Source organism: Zea mays, chromosome 1 (genome assembly GCF_902167145.1).
Source record: "Zea mays cultivar B73 chromosome 1, Zm-B73-REFERENCE-NAM-5.0, whole genome shotgun sequence".
NCBI classification, from domain to species: domain Eukaryota; kingdom Viridiplantae; phylum Streptophyta; class Magnoliopsida; order Poales; family Poaceae; genus Zea; species Zea mays.
In genome coordinates, this window is record NC_050096.1 from 75,255,927 (window position 1) to 75,277,222 (window position 21,296).

Sequence of the window (21,296 nt, forward strand, 5' to 3'; positions counted from 1 at the left end):
CGACCGAGCCGAGGGACTCCTACGCCTCCGGGATACGAATACCTCACTCATCACCTTCTGCGACAAGTAACTCACGCTCGGATAAGCGATTCTGCTGACTGAACAAGTCTTAACGCTCAAAAACTTTTCTGCCGAAACGATTTTTCGTGCCATCTCGACTATATCGATAACAGAATCCTACGGACGAGTAAGAGTACACGTAAGCGGCAAGGCCGACCGAGCCGAGGGACTCCTACGCCTCCGGGATACGGATACCTCACTCATCACCTTCCGCGATAAGTAACTCTCGCTCGGATAAACGATTCTGCTACCGACGAACAAGTCCTGATACTCGAAACAAGAGGAAAAGAAACGCAACTTTACAACACGACAATGATATGTTTGGGCCTCGGCGACCGTAAAAAACATACGCACACTACAGACAAACTGTTCCTGTAGGTTCAGACATCAATAGGGGGAGCAGCAGCACCCTCGGCATCGTCTCCACCTTCGGCGGAATCTGACCCGACCTCGGACGGCGACACGGGCGAAGGATCTCCACCTCGAAGGAAGATGTCAGCACTGCACCTGAACCATCGCCGCCAGGGTCTCTCCTCCAGGAACCCGGCCCGACTAGACGGCTGGACCAACCGCTCCGTAGCCTCAGCCAGCTGTCCCCCAAGGACACCAGCCCGGCTCATGGCCTCGGCAGCCCGACTCCAGGGTTGGTCCCGCCAGTGGACGACCCGGCCAGGCTCCGGCCGTTGCTGCTAAGCCTCCTCGGCCTGGGAAGCCCCCTACTCCTAGGCCGACGGAGCTTCTTCTCGAGCAGACCCCGCCTCTGTCCACGCTCACACCACTACCTCCAGCTCCGGCTCATCGCAGAGCGGCCAAGGGTTTTTTCTTTAACTAAGCAAGAGAAGCCTTGAGTGGCAAGGCCGACCGAGCCGAGGGACTCCTACGCCTCCGGGATACGGATACCTCACTCGTCACCTTCCGCGCAGGGCAACTCACACTTGGTTAAGCGGTTCAGCTAGCCGACAGGCGAGACCTGGTGCTCGAAATGAGGAAGAAACACGACTTTACGCCCAAATACACAGATGTTCAGGCCCCGACAGCCGCAATGAACATACACCGGCACTCAAGGTGCCATTACAAACGGAACTCCGGTTCCACTCCCGCAGGTACGAACAACCCCCCACATCAGAGGGCTTGCGGGACGACAATTTTCAAATGGCTCGCCACCGCCCACTCCTGCAGCAGCGACAACGTCCTCCACTCCGGGCGGCCAAACAGCAGCAGCGATGACCTCAGGACAGACGCTGCTGCGACAAGGCCCTCGCCCACGTCCCCACTCGAGGGGCGAGGACAAGCTATCAAAGCCAAAGAGCCGGAGGCCCGGAGCGCAGATGGCGCCGACGATCTCGTCGGCGATGAGGCCTTCTTCTAGCTGCTGCCACCTCAGCACCGACGACAGCAGCCACCTGCCCACCGGCAGATCCCCACTCAAGTCCTCCCGGATGGGCGAGCACCGACCTCCGCACGGAGGCGTCGTGCCGGAGCAAGGGCAGGACAGCCCAAGAACATGAACGCCGCCCTAGCAGCGCGCGACGCCTTGGGCGGTCCCCCGGTGCGCGCGGCGCAACAGTCGCCCGTACGGCGGGCAGATAGCCGCACTCCGCCCAGCGGTGAGAGGTGGCATCGGAAGCTGTGCCAGAGCCAGCTGAGCCAGCGAACCAGGCATGCTGGAGCTGACGACGCTTGCGGCCAATCGGCCCCGCGTTGTCAAAGTCCCCCCCCCCCCCCCCCCCCGCTAGGCTGGTGAGCGCCCTCTCCCCTGAATGCTGAAGGAGAAGGTGGCCCACCGACCCGTGCGGGAGGTAGAGCTCCGGCTCAGCTTGCCCTCCGCCCCAGCAAGGATGATGAAGATCCTTGAAGCTGAGGGCGGGGCAGAGGCCGCAGCCCGGCTTGCTTCTCCCCACCATCGAACTGGTGGTCACCGTCTTGGGTGACCATTGGTGAGGGGATGCAGCCGGGCTGCCTGATGAAAATCCTTGAAGCCGAGCGATGGCTGAAAGGTGCCAACTTCCGCGAAGTTGCGCTCCTCTAACAACAGCAAGACGAAAGCAACGCGGGCGCTCCCCATCCGGGGGCTCGGAAGGCGGAAGGGCGTGATGCATGAGGAGAGTGTGAAGGCGTGGCTGCCACCCAGGAGGTCGATCCCTTTTTAAAGGCGACTCGCCCCACTCGCGTCCTCAGGCGTCGCGGGCTAAGTCTTCACCAACGCGCTCAAAGGCCCTCCCCCTACGACACGGGCGCTGGGTCCCACACGACATGCAAGCTGGCCTGGGACAAAAGAAGCCAAACCGCCGCACGCGGAGCGTGTAACCGCCCAGCGGTTACAAGCACTCCTCCACCTTCGCCCGAACCAGCGGGTGAAAGGGCGGTCCGCCATGCTGGCGGCATGCAACTAAACCACAGGGACACACCCCTTCAACTTCGACGCATCCAACATGGAGGCCCAGGCCCACATGTCATGTAACCGGCGCGTCGGTTACCACGTGCGAAAAACTGCACCGCCACTTACGCCAATGCCACGCCTCCTCGACTGCGGAATCGGTGCCGCGACTCGAGGCAACCCTGCGCACGGCCCAGCAGTGCCAACCAGGTGCATCGACCACGGGTCAGTCAGCCGCGGGAGAAGGCGCGACGGTCGATATGGCCAAAAGTGGGCCGGCAGTAATGGCGGCGGCAGGCGGGCGGAAGCATCAGTCAAATCGTCTGCAGGCTCACGTCCCCTCCTGAAGCAGCAGGGGAGCCCTCTCCCACGACGTGAAGACGACGCGCCCGTGTTCCGTTCCTCGAACGGCTCGCACAACGGCTGCCCCGCGAACCACTCGTCCCGTCGCATTAACTCCGTGGCAGGGCAGGCGACACCTTTGGTAGGCAAAGCGGGCGACGCTTCACCTCCGCCATAATGACCGCATCAAAAAAGGTGTGCCACATCGTTCAATTTCATATCCTTGTCCTTTTCCTCTTCCCCTTTCTCTCTCTTGCTACAGGGACCGGGAAAGGGGATACTCCGAAAGGGATCCTTCTATGCGAAGGAAGCGGGCCCCGAGCCCTCCTACTGATCAGAGGTTCGAAGGCTGGCCCCTCGGAAGGGTTCGACAGCCGCCTCAGAGCACTCGGGCTCCGCGCCCACTACTGGTCAGAGGTTCAAAGGCTGGCCCCTCGAAAGGGTTCGACAGCCGCCTCAGGCCACTCGGGCTCCGTGCCCACTACCGATCAGGGGTTCGAAGGCTGGCCCCCGAAGGGTTCGACAGCCGCCTCAGAACATGCAGAGCGAGGGATAACTCTGGGTACGTCCGATACATGGTCGAGGCTCGGGCTACGCTCCCGAGGTACCCTAGGACATTTCCGAGACCAGCAGGAGCGATTCTATAACGGAATCCCATCAGAGGGAGGCATCGAGCCCTCGAACCCTATAAAATGGGACCGGGTCCGGCAAATCACCTACAGGTACTTTTGGAGCGCGCCTCTGGGCCACTAGCCGACCCTTATCGAACGGGGCATGGGCGTCCACTCGGATCACCCGTTAGCAACTCACTGGAGACACCATGTTCGGCGCCCTCCGAGGGCAACATGGCGCTTTCCCCCCTCCTCCTTGCGGAAAGGCGACGAAGGGGCATATGAAAAAAGCCGAGTCAGTCCTTGACCATCCTCTCGCTCTGTGCAGAGGCTTAGGGCTGCTCTCGCAAACCCGGCTCCGGCCAAACCGTTGACAGCGTCAACATACCAGCCGGAGAACTCGGAACCTGACTATGCACCCGGGCTATGACCAGTTCGCATGAGGGAACAACCAGACCGGCCGAGGCATCACGAAAGGCATTAAGACCTCGAAGGAGTCAAACCACTCCTCCGAGGCATCGGGGGCTACACCCGGCGGGTGCGCTCGCGCGCACCCACCGGAACAAAATGTAACCGAGAAAGGTCGGTCCCCTTGCAAAAAAGTGCGACAAAGCCTCCAAGCGAGTACCAACACTCCCTTTGAGGCTCGGGGGCTACTGTTGGGGACCATAATTAGGGGTACCCCCAAGACTCCTAAACTCGGCTGGTAACCACCATCAGCACAAAGCTGCAAAGGCCTGATGGGCGCATTACAGGTCAAAGCTCCGTCCACTCAAGGAACGCGATCTCGCCCCACCCGAGCCCAGCCTCAGGCAGGAACAGCAGACCCAGGTGGATTCACGCCTCGCCCGAGGGCCCCCTCAAGCAACAGGCGCACCCTCGACTCGCCCGAGGCCCAGTTCGGGCAGGCTTCACGGAGAAGCGACCTTGGCCAGATCGCCTCGCCAACTGACCGGATCGCAGGAGCATTCAATGCAAGGATCGCCTGACACCTTATCCTGACGCGCGTTCCACAGTCGACAGGGCCGAAGTGACCGCAGTCACTTCGCCCCTCCACTGACTGACCTGACAGGAAAACAGCGTCGCCCGCACTACTCCGACTGCTGTGCCACCCGCCAGGGTGAGGCTGACAGCCGCCGAGTCCAGCCTCAGGCGCCATAGGAAGCTTCGCCTCGCCCGACCCCAGGGCTCGGACTCCACCTCGACCTCAGAAGACGGTCTCCGCCTCGCCCGACCCCAGGGCTCGGACTCAACCTCGACCTCGGAAGACGGTCTCTGCCTCGCCCGACCCCAGGGCTCGGACTCCACCTCGACCTCGGAAGACGGTCTCCGCCTCGCCCGACCCCAGGGCTCGGACTCCACCTCGACCTCGGAGGAGTCACCGCCTCGCCTGACCTCGGGCTCGGACCGACCACGCCGCAGGGTGGTACATCATTACCCTACCCCTAGCTAGCTCAGGCTACGGGGAACAAGACCGGCGTCCCATCTGGCTCGCCCCGGTAAACAAGTAATGATGGCACCCCGCGTGCTCCACGACGACGGCAGTTCTCAGCCCCCTACGGAAGCAAGGAGACGTCAGCAAGGACCCGACAGCCCCGACAACTGTGCTTCTACAGGGTTTAAGCGCTCCTCCGACGGCCACGACATCACATGAACAGGACACCAACACCTCTCCGACAACCACGTCGGCATGTACATAGGACTCTGGCTCCTCTCTGCTAGACACGTTAGCACACTGCTACACCCCCCATTGTACACCTGGGCCCTCTCCTTACGTCTATAAAAGGAAGGTCCAGGGCCCTCGTACGAGAAGGTGGCCGCGCGGGAGGACGGGCTGACGGACATGCTTTCTCTCTCTCCCTCACGAACGCTTGTAACCCCCTACTGCAAGCGCATCCGCCCTGGGCGCAGGACAACATGAAGCCGCGGTTCCCCTTATTGTTCCCCCTTGTGTTCCGTCTCGCACCGACCCATCTGGGCTAGGACACGCAGCGACAATTTACTCGTCGGTCCAAGGACCCCCAGGGTTGAAACGCCGACAATAGTGCTACTAAAGTGTCTCCTTTTGAGCTTGTATACGGGCAGGAAGCAGTGTTGCCTGTGGAAATAAGTTTGAATGCTATCAGGTTCGCCAGGCAAAATGATCTAATCGTCATGGATTATTATAATTCAATGATGGATAATATTGATGAGGTGACCGACAGGAGGGTGATAGCTTTGGGAGCAATAGAAAAGGACAAGATCAAAGTAGCTAGGGCCTACAACAAGAAGGTCAAAGCAAAGTCATTTCAAGTGGGGGACCTGGTGTGGAAGACCGTCCTGCCTCTAAGAAGTAAAGACCGAAAGTTTGGAAAATGGTCGCCAAGCTGGGAGGGACCATATAAAGTAAAACATGTAATGTCTGGTAACGCCTATTTATTGCAAACATTACAAGGCAAAGATTTACCCAAAGCCTTGAATGGGCATTTCCTTAAGCAGTACCATCCTAGTATGTGGCAAGATGCCTAAGAGAACCGATGTAATCACATCGAGTTATTTACTTTTGGTTTGCTCAGCTCCACCAAAAGGCAGGGGCATATGTTGGGCACCAAATTGAGGCGCGGACCGTCCGGACCGCGGACCGTCCGGCCTCAGGGCCGGACGGTCCGCGCACGCGCAGAACAAATTAGGGTTCCGAGTTTCTCGCTGCGTTTGTTGGCGAAAATCGCGGGATTTGCTCGGAGTTTTGTTGGTAACGGGTCCAGCCCCCCTCCTCTATAAAAGCAGAGGATTACGGCCGATTAAGTACAACGAATCGAATCAACAACACTTCTATTTCGCATTTTATCCTAGGAGTAGTTCTAGTCTAGTTTAGGTTTAGCCTCTCAATCTCCAAATTCTCGCTTCTCTTCGACTCTACTCCGATTAGAAGAGTCTAGGTCGGCCTGCCGAGCCTAGATATCACCTAGGATCTCTCCTCCCCGACGGGGTCCCTCCCAGTAGCGAGATCCAGGCCACCGCCGGCGACTTCCGCCGCCTCTGCGTACGCGCGGACCGTCCGGCCCCTAGAGCGCGGACCGTCCGGGCGCCAGGCAGAGGACCCTAGCCCTGCACCAGGTCGCGGACCGTCCGGCTTTAGGCTGCGGACCGTCCGGCTTTAGGCCGCGGACCGTCCGCGCCTGACTAGAGAGCACCGTCACAGTTCTTGTTGGGTGTTTGGCGCTAAAAAAGGCGTCAACAACAATCAAACATGTTTGAGATTGTGATTTATATGGTGAGACGCTGGGTGATGTGGGGATTTGCGCGAGCGGGTGGTGAACTGGTGATGGTGATGCTCGCTCGTAGTGCATGTGCATCCATCCGACTTCCCAACAGCCTACCTCTCGCGTTCCAGGACAAAACGCAGTCTTGGCTCGGCAGCCGAGGCGAGAGGAGCCTTTGCCCACCTTTGCTCACTCGCTTCGCTTTCCATCCTGTTGCGCGGCCGCGGCGCAGGTGCGGTTGGCCATCACAGGCCAAGGACCCCTCTTCCTCTTCCCTTTGACCCACCACCGCCCCCCTCTTCCCTTCTTCCCCCACTGTCGCCGCTCCTCGTCTTCCACTCTCTCCACTTTGCTGCTTCTTCTCCCTTATTAATGCTCGTGGGCTCCTATGATCCGCCCTCCGCCGCGGGTTTCTTGATCCATCCCCGGCCCAAGGAAGCGGACCCCGGCGAACACTCCTGACAGATTCGCCCGTCCGCCGCTCCCTCGATTCGGTCCTCCCCGTCAGCGGTAAGACACAGCCGGCTCCTCATTCCTCGTGGCGTGCCGTGTCTTTCCTTCTATTAATGTTAAGTATTTATACAGCGTTGACGCCTTGACGGTATGAAGCCCTATTCTTGGCAGGCAGGTGTTTAGGACCTCTGCAGCATAGCATCTGGTCCGTCCCTGGAGATGTCCGGCGTACAGGAGCAGTTCGAGATCAAGTTCCGGCTGCCGGACGGCACCGACATCGGACCCAGGCGGTTCCCGCCGGCGTCCACCGTCGCCACGCTCAAGGAGACCATCATCGCCCAGTGGCCCAAAGGTGAGTCCCGCAAGCACGCACGCGCTTTCCTTTCCCGCTGTAACGGTAGCAGCGCAGCGGTAAAGGTGAGAGAAAGAGAGAGAAGGGTTGGTTCTTAGCACCGGCGAGTGGCGCTGGAGCTGTGCGATTGGTATTGGCGCGGCCGTCGCTTTCTTGGCTCGAATTCTGCCCCTGGAACGCCCACTATCTAGTTTGGAATCTTGAGGTGTACTGCACTGTGGCGTCGCCGTCATGGCCAATCGGTCAGTTTCCAGGACAAATAATTGTGACTTGTGTCTCCACGAACCAAAAAGTAACCTGTTGAGCTTCCTGCCAATCATATTTGGTTGGTGCTATTACTGCTGGAACTTATGGTGCTTAGGTTGAATTCATATATCCAAACAAACATTCTGTATTTTTTTTGAAATGTCTGTGTGGTAACAAATTGAGAACGTTAGTGCTGCAGAGCAGTTAGGAAAGTAGAGGAAGCCTTACATGTTAGGTAAAGGGCACTTCTATCTTTCCTTGGAGCAATGGAGCAGCTGAGGAAGCACTCATTCTTTAAGTGAGCGCCATGTTATAGCTTAGCTAGTTATTATTTATTGGTTACACGTCCTTTAATATTTTTTGTGCCACTCTAGTGCCTACAGTTTGTACATGAGATCTGTGGTACTGAATATGCTTAAAACAAAATTAGCTGTAGTAGCCTTATTCAGATTGAACTTAACCTTATACAGATTGAACTTCATGTATGGTAAACTGCTTGCAATGAAGGAAAAGGGCATAAAGCATATGAATCTCATGGGCTTCACTACCTTTGTAGCGAGTATGCACCATCCTTCCTTATGGAGAGCATTGAACACAGAACTAGACCATATTAGAAGGATAGGGTTGGGCCAATTTGTTTGACGACAACTTCTGCCCAAGTGCTCTTGTTTTCTTTTGAAGAAATAAACAGACAGTGAATCTTCAGGGCTAAAGCTAGGTTATTGGTTGCCTGATTAGGCAATTATAACTTTAGTGGATCAATAGTGAGGTGCTCCTGCCTACCGGGGACAAATTTTCTGATGATTTGAGATAAAGCTGATTAAGGAGTAAGAACTGGCTGCTACACCAGTGACCAGTGTTTGAAGAGTAATCATGATAATTTTTTTTTCAGATTTGGAATAATAAGATAAGCCGAGATGTAAAAGACTTGTCTTCTAGGTGTCTGGTTTTGGGTCAAGTAGACTCGGTCTTTAAGCACCCGCCATTGTTGTAGCTCGAGGACGAGCTGCTTGTCTAGGAGGGGTGTAGTGTCAGGGCCTAAGGATGCCCACGAAGGGGCTGCGGCAGCAGCAACTATGGGCCCTCCAAGGGGATTAGATAAGGATAGTTAGAGATAAGATTAGAAAATTAGTTGAGATTATTTAGGAGATTAGTTGAGATTATCTAGGAAGGTTATCAGTTAATAGTTTGTTAAGAGTTTTTAGGAGAGTTTTAAGGAGATAAGGATCTCTAGCTAGATAGGGGCGGCGAGCCGACCTATTTATGTAATCAATGGATGAGAAATAAAGCAGGCAAGAATTAGAAGGGAGAAACCCTCCTCTTGCTCAGCCGTGGGCAGAGGCCCCCGGCCGACGTTCCTGTTCATCGATACCCTTCTCCAATCCCTCATCGATCTAGCGACCATAACAGTAGTCACAAGTGCCAGTGATCTCATGCTCATACTGCTGAGTATTACAGTAATGCTCCACTTGTATAGATCCCACACCAACTTAAGAACTGCATGTACGTAAATCACTGCTTGCAAATGCTTGGCTTCTATTTACACTGGAAGGCCAGGATGCATTGGCAACAAACTAACAAAGTTAGTTTTGTGTTCCCTATCAAAGTGACAAAAGCTTAATCGCTTTAGACTACTTATTATGTGTGGTCCAACATATGTACTTCCACTTGCAGTATCCAATGCAGCAATAAGAACAGGTTCTGCTATTTAATTTCTAGAATTAACAAATATTTTCTTCATAACTCTTTCTATTTAAATATATGATATGGTTTAATACAAGACCGTAATATATCAAGTCAACAAGATAAAATTTGTAAGTGCATAATGCAAATATGCTTAAATTGAGCAAATTGTGCTTTTATTAATAGTATAATGCTCAACAGCTGAGTATACATCATAATTTAAGATGTAACGGGTTTGATTAATGTCACATTATGTGTTCTATGTAAACCTGTTATAGGCTAACTTTTAACTGGTGATATCTGATTGATGCTGCTAGAACTGGTGCTAAACTAGCTTCTTTAGTGAAATTTGACTAGAATGCTTTGACGCCAATACTCCAAGGAAGATTTTCAGGAAGTTGAGAAGAAATTGTTTATTGAAAATTCGAATATTGGTTCTTTTTAGTATTAGTGTTGAATATTGTGCCGGCTTCCTAGTTCCTATAGCAATTCACAATTGTAAAACTTGGTTATTATCAGTTTGGGTTCAGCATAAACATATCCATTTGTTCAATAAACTCGGTTGTTAGTTCATCATTATTGACATACATATTCTTGGAGGCCTCCACATCTTGCCTGCTAACTAGATACCTCCTCCGTTCTTTTTTATTTGTCGCGGTTTAGTTCAAAAATGAACTAGCGAGCGACAAATATTCGAGTATTCGATACAGCACATGTTTCTGCTTTTGAAATGTATGTCATAACCTGTTGTCTCCATTTAAATGAATTATCTCACAGCTTATCTTTATCCCATAGTCGAATAACGGCTTAGAACAAAGAGACTATGCTATCAATCTGGTAAAGGTGTAAAGCTCTCGAGTCAGCACGAATATCGGGGGAAATTTCCTAGTGTCATCCTATCCTTCTTACATTGCATCATTTTTTATCCTTTTGTCTTTCTGGATTTCTTCATTTCCTTTAACTGTTTGAAGTTGAATATACTAAATATAGTGCTGTGTTTCTGTACACCACCAAACTGCAGATGAGTTTCCTTCAACATTTCTTTTTGTTTTAGTGTTCTTACTGTTCCTTCTTGTCTTGAGTCTTGACAGATAAGGAAAAAGGTCCTAGGACTGTGAATGATCTTAAGCTTATTAATGCTGGGAAGATACTGGAGAACAACAAAACCCTATCAGAATGCAAAAGCCCGATTTGCGACTTCTCTGCGATGACAACAATGCATGTCGTCATCCGCGCACCGACTTCAAGCAAACAGTCTGGTAATTGTCTTACCTTTGCAAGGTATTATAGCATCTTCCTGTTATATTCTTTAATATAATTTGTATTCAATCTGCTGACAACAGATAAAAGAGCAGAAAAGAAAGCGAAAAATTTCAGGTGCGGTTGTGCCATTATGTGACAGCATTGTGAATAGTAGCAGAGAGAACGTGGCCATTTCAGTTTTCTCCCTTTTTTTTTCCTGCTCTCGCTGGAGTGTTGTATTATGTTCGAGGCGCTTTCTCCTTTCATTTTGTTTTGAAGTACCGCGTGCAAGCTTCAACAGCTGTCAAGTGCCCTTTAATCGTGAGTGTGCATCAAGCACAGAATTAGAAGGCGGTTGGCTGCTAATTACCCTTAATCTTGAGTTTGTCAAGCACACAATTTGAAGGCAGTCATTAGCGTCGAAACTACGATGTCCACCCTATCCAATCTTCCATGGTTTCACGCTTCTCTTCTATATTTATGCTACCCTGGGTGACAAATGTTTAATGTATGCCTTCCATGCTAGATGAACTTTTTGGAACGCCATTCTAACTCATCAATTTCTATTCTGTAAAACTAAAACCAGTTGTAATCTGCCATAGATCAGTATGCTTGCTATATGGGAGTCACATTGATATGTTTTGCAACTGTTGCTCATACTCTAAATTAGTAGTAGTTTATTGCTGGTTCATCTCAGTTTGCATCAGCTACCGTAAGGTTTGTATAGACCCAAGTTGGATCACAATGTATCAGCAGGGCCGTTCCTGTAGGGGTGCCGAAGGTGCGGCCGCACCGGGCCCCCAAAATTAGAGGCCCCCCTAGCCACTAGACGCTAGCATTTTTTTCTGTTAAACCTATCTATTTTAAACACAAATACGCAATGAGCGATGCAGTATCAATCAGTCTCGTTTGGATTGTTAAATTAATGTCAAAATGGCTTATCGAATACTCCATTCGTTTCAAAATAGTATTTGTTTTAACTCTTAATTTTTATGTTTATATTCAACTAGATGATGATGAATCCACTAAAGAAGCAAAACGAATTTAATTTGATATAGAGAGAGTATTATTTACTATACACACGATGGTTGCATCGTCAGAGAGAAACTTTTTAAAATTGAAATGTTTTTGTGGACTATTTATGGTCAACAATAACTTAAGAGAGGTTAAATGGCTTAGCGATTCTATATATCGAAAAAAGTTGTTGTATGAAATTGATCTCAACGATATAAGTGATGACTTCGTATCACAAAATGTTAGAAGATATTTTTAATGGTATCAGATGAGAAGTAAGTGTTTTGGCTATATTTTACATTTGTTATTTTATAAACATCAAAAAGTGCATAATAATTTTTATACGCCAAATATTCGATATTGTATGTATAATTATATATATTTGTGTGTAGATGGGCCCTCCATATCGGATTTCGCACTGGGCCCCTGAAAAGTCAGGAACGTGTATCCGTTTTTATCGAAGCTTTCATTTTTGTGCTTATCCTAGTTGTTGGTTTAGTTTATGCATGGCGAAAAGGAGCCTTGGAATGGTCTTAACTGAATATTCAGAAAAAAAAGAAGGAAAAGATTCCATTGAGACAATTATGAGTTTGATTGAGTTTCCGTTACTCGACCAAACAAGTTCCAATTCCGTTATTTCAACTACACCAAACGATCTTTCAAATTGGTGAAGACTCTCAAGTTTATGGCCCCTTCTATATGGTACCAGTTGTTGTTTCATTGAATTTGCTTCATTAATAGGCTCACGATTCGACTTTGATCGTTATGGCGGCCCTGTGTATCAGATGACCAATAAAAGAATGGAACAAGTATCATGCTTGTCTGCCTCTGATTTTGACAGTCAACTCCAGTGCTGGCTAAGTCTGACCTCTCGACTATCAATGCTGTTTCGATTTTGAACTTGGGCTCATTTTTTGTGGTTTTGGAGTGATGTGGCAGCGTTTCTTTGTGTGTTTTGTTAACTAGGCCTCGGTGATTGATGGACACACAATGTGCCTATGGTCGCGAATACGCAATAAAATCATACTATTCACGTGTTCAAACATGTTGTCATGTATTTATCACGCATAATCCTGTTCAGCAGCCATGCACTTCTTTTGCTGTTGAACCCATGACCTTGATATTCGAGTTGCTGAAAAATACATGCAACGCTAGTACTTATTTTGCATATCCACAACCGCGAACTGATTAACAAGTGTTTTACAGCGTAACTGAGTTAGTCACAACGAGAATGCCCTCAAGTAACTTGGTCTCGAGATTTTGTGATTGATGAGTATGGCCAAAGGATGAACGAGATGACTAATGCGTTTGGTTACAATGACAGGACGGGACGGGATGAGACGATCCCTTAAATAAGGTTTGGTTTATGGTCAAGAGTTGGAACAAGACTATCTCAGTGTTGTCCCCAGTTATCCCTCAAAATTGGAGGGACAAGAGAGTACGCCAGGGGACGTCTCTGTCCTGGTTGTCCTGCAACCAAACGCATTTATAATACCAAAGTTTACTAGGTGTCATAATATAACTATAGTATATTTTATATCGGTCCAATCCAACACCTGTTTGAAGACAAATTTTTAGTTGTAGAATGAGGGGAGGAGAAATGATGAGAATATGACTGTAATTTGTCGTGCGCCAACAAAAAGAACTTTGGTCCATACCAGATTTTTTTAGACTTTAAAAATATTGTGGTATCGGTGAAACCATGGTTTAAGTTAGAGTTTCTAGATGGACTCACAAACACCTTTTGGCCTAAAACACTATGGTATGTTTAAATACTATAGTATTATCTTAGGACTAGAAAAATATTGTGTTCATAAACATGCCCTAAGACACTTTAGAGTGAATATAGGTGGTGGTGTGTGTGTGTGTTGAAGGGGTGTTCCAACGCTGTTTAATTTGAGAGTTGAAGCGAGATCGCTCTATCACATGACTAGCTAACTCTCGATTGGGTTTGAAGGTGTAAAGTTGTATCATTGAGTTGGTTTTAAGCCAATGGATGTTGAAGAAGTTGAATTGGTCAAGATTGGATTTGAAATGACCTAAACAAATTGTCGGAGCATGTACAAGACAATGGGGTTGACACCTGGCAGGTGATACTCAATGAGTTAGCCTAGTAACACAATGGTTGTTGTATGACCCGGTGGAGGACTTCATGACTTTCATGGATCATCATCCAGTGAAGCCAATCTAGAATTAGTGACTAAGTTGGTAGACTCACCAGACCTTGATGGATTATTTGGTGAAAATCTAACTTGACTTAGTGACTTATTGGCATGGATATTGGAATGCATTGTGCAATCCAATGGATGGTTGTGTGACATTGGTGGATCATCTGGCGAGCCAACAAATTTAATGATGAGTCGACAAAGTGCATATACATTTTAGGTTTTTTGTAAACTACCAGTTTATTACAATGAGGAATATTTACGACTAACATTTAAAGTAATCCGAAGCATAGCGCCACTTTATAATCTAACAATCTCTTCGCTGTTTATGTAAGCGCTAACCTTGGCTTATTTGCAACTACTCTTTGACCCTATTCTGCTTAGCACTGGTAGAGATGTTTGTGAAGCATGTGGGGATTTGATTGTTAACTTAGAGTAATGTCGATGTTCTTGCTTGGGTTGTCTTGAGGAGAAGCTTGAAAACTTATTACTCTTGGTGATGGCTGTGTGAAAGACTTAGTGACATTTCTCAATTGAGCTATTGGGAGAATGCTTCAAAAAACTTGTAGATGGTATTGAAACTCGCCATGTTATGGTGGCAAACGGGTATTCCCCTAGGGGAGTGGAGGGTAACCAAACTATCGTGGCTTAGGTCCTCCAAGCCATTTTCACTTTAACTTGCTCTTTTTATTGACTTTACTTTCGTTGTTTCCAGGTCTCTTATGTGACAACTAGGATATATGGTAGAGCATGCTTAGCATAGGTTTTATTTATGCACTCTAAGGACATTGATCTCATCATGACTTTACTAAGGACATGGTTAGTTCATTGGCCACAAGATTCATTAGCCTAGATTTTAGAAGAACTTAGGAGTTAAAAACCTTTAGGGAAGGTTTGATGATCAGGGGTCACGAGGGGATCCATGGTCAGCGAATCAACCCTTAGGGTTTAGATTTTGCATAGGTTAGTGTTTGTACTTTATTTTTTAGTCTAAATCTGCCCTTTCTTAGGCCATTTGATCTTTATACTTGATATCCAAGCTTTGTTGCTTGTCTAGCAATCATTGGCTTGAGTAATGGCTCTACGAGGGAGTGCTACACTTAGGTTCAAGGGGAGGAACTTTCATTATTGGGAAGCCTGCATGAAAATGTACCTTGAAGCCCTCTTCCAGATGTTTGGTAGATGTAAACATTGGTCATGACACACCCTTGACCTCAAATCATGTTAAGTAAAATTCTTGTGATAAGAATGCACTCTTTGAGGAAACAAATGATCAAACCTTCAATAGGGTATATAGTTAGGTCATGGCCTATGATATTTGGCAAGAGCTCATCAACCTTAACGAGGGCGCCGTTGCTATTCATAATGAGTGATATGATATGCTCAAGACCAAGCTCGATACTTTTAAAATGCTCCCAAAAGAACTTTGTAATGAAATTTATACTCAGTTGAATGTTTTTGTATGAATATAAAATATTTGGTCTCACATAGCTTAATGTTAGAGAAATCACTCACAAGATCCTCATGACTCTCCACAAGCTTAAACAGGACCTTGTTTTGTCCATTCTCCTTGAGGGGGGACCTTAACAAGAAGGAAGTTTATGAGCTTCTCAACAAAATCTGGGCCCATGAGACGCGGTTGTATTCTAAACCTGCAATAGGCATGTAGATAATAAGTAATATTGTAGACAATACAAACTTTGTCGATTCATGGATTGGATGTGTAATAAGTCACCTCCTATGAAACTTAGTTGTTTTGGTAAAGTGAATGGAATGTGTCTTATTTCATAATGAATGTCAGCCTCACACATATAAGGCTATCTCCAACAGCTTATCCATTCACGTACCCGTATTCAAACTTCATTCTGCGAATAGTGCAGTCTACAGTGTAAAACAGTGCTTTTGGATAAATATTGGGTAGACACGGCCTAAATAAGATCGATACCAAGCGTATAGATGAAGATACTAGTGCGCCGAACAAAAGAAGCCATGAGAAGTCTTTCGTGTGCAAGGTGGACCACAAGTTCACAACTGCCAAGCTTACAGAGGAAGTTCACATGTGGCTTTAAATATGTTTTGTTTGATAACACAACCTTTGAAAAAAATAATTATTTGTACATAATACAAAGTTTCTAATCGGTACATGAATACATATTTTAAAACAAATAACACGATTCAAAACAAGGTTTTAAAGTCGGCTAGTCGACTCTAGTCGCCTGACCACCGATAAGGTGACTAATCACGATTAGTCGTCGATTTACTCGATTAGTCGAGCCTAGTCGACTCCTAGTCGTCCTATAGTCGTCCACCTATAACAGAACCCTATATATATATATATAATATAGCTGTAGCACAACAGCAGTACACTATAGCTGTCTAGCAGGACAGCAGTACAAGCAATCAAAATCAAGGATGTTTCCACTAAAAGTAAAAGGTAAAGATCACTTACCTTGGATTATACAGCAAAGCAGCAGTGCGGCACATTGATTTCAAGTTTTGAACTCCAGGAATTATTAGAATGCCAAACTTGTAGGCTGCTGTCAGTGACTATAACAAGAGTTTAGGGGGTGAGGACTAAAATGCAGGTCATAAGATGATAACTGATAAGATTAAAATAAGATAAATTGCAATATTGTTTTGCAGGACAGCAAGACACTAGAACTAGATTAAATAAATGCTAAACTGCTAATCAAGCATTTCATCAGCTAGTTCAAAGCCTGTTCCATCTTCAGTTGGATCTTTAGTGGATGCAACAGCAAGTTCTTCTCCTTGTTCTTGCATTTCTTTATCAGAATCAGATTCACCAAACTGTGGAGGACGAGCAACACGCTTCCTTGTTCTAATGTATGTTTTGTTAACAGCCCCAGCAGCAGCTCTAGGGAGATTTCTACCCCTTAGATGCTTAGTTGCACCAACAGCTTCATCAACAGCCCTCAAAAGAGAACTTTCATCGTTATTGTCCTCTACATTTGCATGAATCCACTCATTTTCCCATTGGAACTCTTGTAGGAGCAAGGGGTTGCTTTTCTTTCCCTTTGAGCCCAGCTCTCTATTTTTTTGAAATCTATTTGCCATCTTTCGGTTGTAGCTAACATACACCAATTTGTCTAGCCTTTTATGTTCTAACTGGTTAACGACTAAAAGGTAACCTAGCTACCTAAGTACAACAATTTTGAGAAGAAAGATATGCAAACAAAAGGTGGGTAAGGTACACATACATTATAAAATGCACTCCAACTGCGCTCACAGCCTGAAGCAGAACAATAAAGGCTCACAATTCTCTTTGCTAGACATTGGAGCTCAAATGCATTACCACCATATGATCCCCACCAGTTAACTGTAGGTAATTAAAATCAATCTGTTACTAGTGAGAGAGGAACAATACTTACTAGAAGAGAGGATAAAACTTACTAGGATTTTTTTATCTCTATCTCTTATTGCATCGGGCTTTGAGAAGGTATCACCTTCCGACCTCTCATAGTCATCAGCTTGTTTACTTATCTTACTTTGCTCTTCTTCATCAACCACCATCTTCCATAAAACGTCATTAAACATTGACCTTAACCTTGCAGCACTCCTCCTATCTTTTTCCCTCAATGGAAAAAACTTGCTTAGGTTCAAGAACAAAGCTGTCCCATATATCTTTTGCTCCATTTGACCATCCCATCTCTTGTCGTAGCAATCCATAACCTCTCTAAGCAATTGTGGCTAGGGGTGGATAACGAGCCAGCTCGGCTCGGCTCGTCCGAGTTCGAGCTGGCTCGTTAAGGTAACGAGCCACAGAGTCAGCTTGGCTCGTTTAGCTCGCGAGCCAGAGCAGAAAAAAATAAAATGTACATAATAATTATTTTTTAGTTAATTTCAAACTAATTTAACAATAGAAAATAGTAATTATACTCATAGTTTCACAAACCACGTCAATATAACACCAAATTAGCACAATTCATCACTCATTAATTCACAATTTACATACATGTTCATCAGTTTAACCCATAATTATATTTGCATAGACCAAATTAACACATAAACATAGTTTATTAATCATTAGTTTAATTCATATGCCATAGACACCTCACATATATATAACATGTTCATCAATTATTATGTAAATGATATGCATATAGTTTTATTTTGCTGGAATATGGTAGCTTGTTTAGCTCGCGAGCTGGCTCGTTAACGAACCGAGCTAGGATGTCAGCTCAGCTCGTGAAAAAATTCAAACGAGTCGATCCGAGCCGAGCTGACCATGAATTGAGCGAGCCAGCGAGCCATGAGCATTTCGTCCAGCCCTAATTGTGGCTTCTTACTCAAAGAATTATTGATGGTGCTCTTTGCCTTTTCCATGGCTGCCATAATCTCAGGCATTGCTGGCGTTTCATCTCCATTTGCTATTCTTAACGCAATAAGAAGTGGCTGTGAAGCTCGAAGACAGTTTTCCAACTTTGTCCAAAATGGAATAGAAAGGATAATGCTTTCAACTAGTTCTCCTTCTCTAGTTTTCGCCAATTTGTGATTCTGCCATTCATCACCAACAAAAAGACTTTTAAGACCCAACTTATTCTTTTGCATACTCGCCAATGTGAGGAATGCAGTAGCAAAACGGGTCACAACAGGTCTCACTAGATCTCCACCTCTTATACCTCTCATCATATCAAGAATTATGCCATGTTTGTATATAAATCTAGTCACCTTCTTTGCATGATTAATGCAGGTGCTGAAATCGTTTATCTTCCCAATATCCTCTAGCATCAAATCCAAGCAGTGGGCTGCACACGGTGTCCAAAATAAAGTTGGAATCCTTTCCATAAGGATTCTTCCAGCTGCTTTGAAATTTGCCCCATTGTCTGTAACAACTTGCACGACATTTTCCTTGCCAACCTGATTTATGTGCTGCTCCAATAGATCTGCCAGCATGTTTGCATTTGCTACCTCACTTGAAGCGTCCACTGAACCAAGGAAAAAGGTCCCCGTTAGACTATTAGCAAGGAAATTGATGATATGACGATGGTTTGTAGAGGTCCACCCATCAGACATGATTGAGCAACCATACTCCTTCCAAGTATCTTCATGTTTCTTCCTGAGTTCATCTGTCCTTCCAACAGCCCTATCAAGCAATTTGCCCCTGCAATCATGGTATGTTGGTGACCTATAACCAGGACCGTACTGACCAATAGACTCAAGCATGATTTCCCAACTTCTTGAATTAATGACATTGAATGGTATCCCATTCTCAATTAAGAAGTTAGCCACATGATCATCAACAATCTGTTTTGACTCTTTGTCCTTCTTTGTGAGATGATCAAGAGTAGTTTGAGAACACTTGGAGTTGTTCCTTTCTGCAACAACTTCCTCCGGTGTCTTACACAACATGGAACTAACCGACTTGCATTGCTTTTGGGTTTGTGGTTTAACTGGACCAGAAACCATGAATGACTTAATAGTAGATTGAGCTAATTTCCTCTTCACTTGTTTTCCTGTTGTGCCAGAACTTGGTACTTCTCTTGCATCACCATCTTCCTGATGTTCCTCACCCCCTTCTACATCCTCCTCTTCATTATCTAAAAAAACCATCTTATTTCTTGCATTCTTCTTCGAGTAGACTGCCATCTCCTTCCTAACCACTTCAGGCACTCTTGGGCACTTCCCTACATCACCAAACCCGCCAGCAATATGTTGCTTGAACCTTTTGATTCCTGCTGGTACAACTTTTTGGCAAAAAATACACTGAACCATCTCGTTCTTTGCAATGTCTGGCCAAAATCCATATTTTCACCCTGGGTCCGAAGATCAAGCCTTTCTCTTAGTATCCTTAGCCATCTCAGCCAATTCTGTGGGCAGCGCAGCAATTGCTTTATCCTTTATGGAAGAACCGACTGCAACATCAGATGAAGCCGATGCAACTGATTCACGCGTGGCTTGAACCGTGCCGGTGCCACTGCCATCGTTCTGGGCTTCGGGCAACACAGATTCTGGGAAGATAACTTGAACATTATTACGCCGCCTCCTAGTCTCATCTGTAGTGTGAAATTGTGAATAACAACTCAAGAGGTGTAGCACCAAATGAACAATTGAAGAACCAAAAGAACACATAGATTACCATCTGTAGAGGTGCTCATTTCGGTTAAGTTCAGAACAGACTAGTGAAGTGTGCACTGAAGTGAGCACTGAACTCTGAACAGACTAGTGAAGTGAGCACTGAACTCTGAACAGAGTTCAGAACAGATTGGTGCAGACAGTTGTCGGAGCAGAGCAGTGAGCAGAGGCGAGCGCCGAAGCTGAGTAGAGGCGAGCGCAACAGAGGGCAGAGGGTAGGGCCACCGGAGTTGAGCAGAGGCGAGCGCATCAGAGGGCAGGGCCACCGGAGCTGAGCAGACAGCAGAGGCGAGCGCAACAGAGGGCAGGGCCACCGGAGCTGAGGACCACCGGAGCAGAGGGCAGGGCCGCAGGGCAGCAATGGAGCAGAGTGTGAGAGGGGGCAGAGGCGACGACTTAGGGTTTCTATTGTGTGGCGGCTTAGGGTTTCTACTATGCGGCGGCACAGTGGCAGACAATAGAGCTTGTTTCTACTGTGGACTGGAGAGTGGAGACAGTGGGCCGCCAACCCATATAATGATATAACAGAGGACACTTTTTTTACAGGTCCAAACTTGGCACAAGCTAGTCGGACATGGCACCTAGTCGGCCGACTAATTGCGATTAGTTGCCAACTAGGACGATTAGTCGTCACCTAGTCGCCCTAATCGAGTCGTCCATGCTAATCGTGCTCTACCAGGCGATAAGGCCGACTAATCGCGATTAGTCAGACGACTTTAAAACCATGGTTCAAAAAATAGATTAATATAGGACGTTACTAGTGAGAGTGCAGTATAGAGCACATAATTTTTTAAATGATACTATAAAGAGCAAAAGAAATAGGGAAGAGAATTTATGTGTTGTTTGGTTCACGAAATGTAACATAAATAATAATGGTAATAATTCACACTCGAATACCGGTGGTAATAAGTTTGAATAAGTCGGTATTCATTTCTAGTGTGGTATCAATTACAGATAGACTTAAACAAATATAATTTAACGTTATTGGTTACCCATTATATTACCAATACGTGAACCAAACGATACCTTTAAAGTATCTTGCCGGAGAAAATTAAGTACGATCTTATTAAAATCTAACAAAGACTCTTTATTATTATATATACATTTAGAGAACATGAGCGAAAATAAACTAAGATACAATTTTAGTTTTTTTAATATTAGATATGGATTTTAGGATTTAGTAGATTAGATTAGATATATATGAAAAAGGGAATGCAGCAAGAGGCGGTGCGACTCCAAATCACCCACCCGAGCGCATAGACACAGATCCCGGCCGTCCAGCGCGAGATCCGACGGCGCCGCGCTCGCAGAGCACGCGCCCCACCCCTTCTATTCCGGTCCTTCCTTTCCCTATCGTCTTCCTCCCCTTCTCCACTCCACGGAAGTGCTCGTTGGCACCTGAACCTCCCAGAACCT

At 46.9% G+C, this 21,296-nt stretch overlaps 1 protein-coding gene across 4 annotated transcripts; it reads left to right on the top strand.

Annotated features, from left to right (window-relative positions):
• Positions 1 to 6,658: 6,658 nt before the first annotated feature.
• LOC103636545 (membrane-anchored ubiquitin-fold protein 1) lies at positions 6,659 to 12,179 on the top strand. Of its 4 annotated transcripts, none has more exons than XM_008658891.3 (4): positions 6,659 to 7,142; positions 7,257 to 7,437; positions 10,458 to 10,625; positions 10,710 to 12,179. In XM_008658891.3, the coding sequence occupies exons 2-4, from the start codon at positions 7,305 to 7,307 to the stop codon at positions 10,763 to 10,765; spliced, it is 357 nt and encodes a 118-aa protein (XP_008657113.1). In that variant the 5' UTR covers positions 6,659 to 7,142; positions 7,257 to 7,304; the 3' UTR covers positions 10,766 to 12,179. The 4 variants fall into 4 exon arrangements, with proteins under 4 accessions (XP_008657113.1, XP_008657120.1, XP_008657135.1 ...); XM_008658898.4 differs by having other exon boundaries at positions 6,667 to 7,142; positions 7,218 to 7,437; positions 10,710 to 11,255; XM_008658913.4 differs by having other exon boundaries at positions 6,687 to 7,142; positions 7,242 to 7,437; positions 10,710 to 11,255.
• The last annotated feature ends 9,117 nt before the right edge of the window (positions 12,180 to 21,296 follow it).

What these genes read in the sequence shown, in the direction of transcription:
- LOC103636545 (XM_008658891.3), top strand. Translation starts at nt 7,305, where the DNA reads ATGTCCGGCGTACAGGAGCAGTTCGAGATCAAGTTCCGGCTGCCGGAC. An exon ending in CATCGCCCAGTGGCCCAAAG is followed by an intron (nt 7,438 to 10,457) that starts GTGAGTCCCGCA and finishes GAGTCTTGACAG; the next exon opens with ATAAGGAAAAAGGTCCTAGG. An exon ending in GACTTCAAGCAAACAGTCTG is followed by an intron (nt 10,626 to 10,709) that starts GTAATTGTCTTA and finishes TGCTGACAACAG; the next exon opens with ATAAAAGAGCAGAAAAGAAA.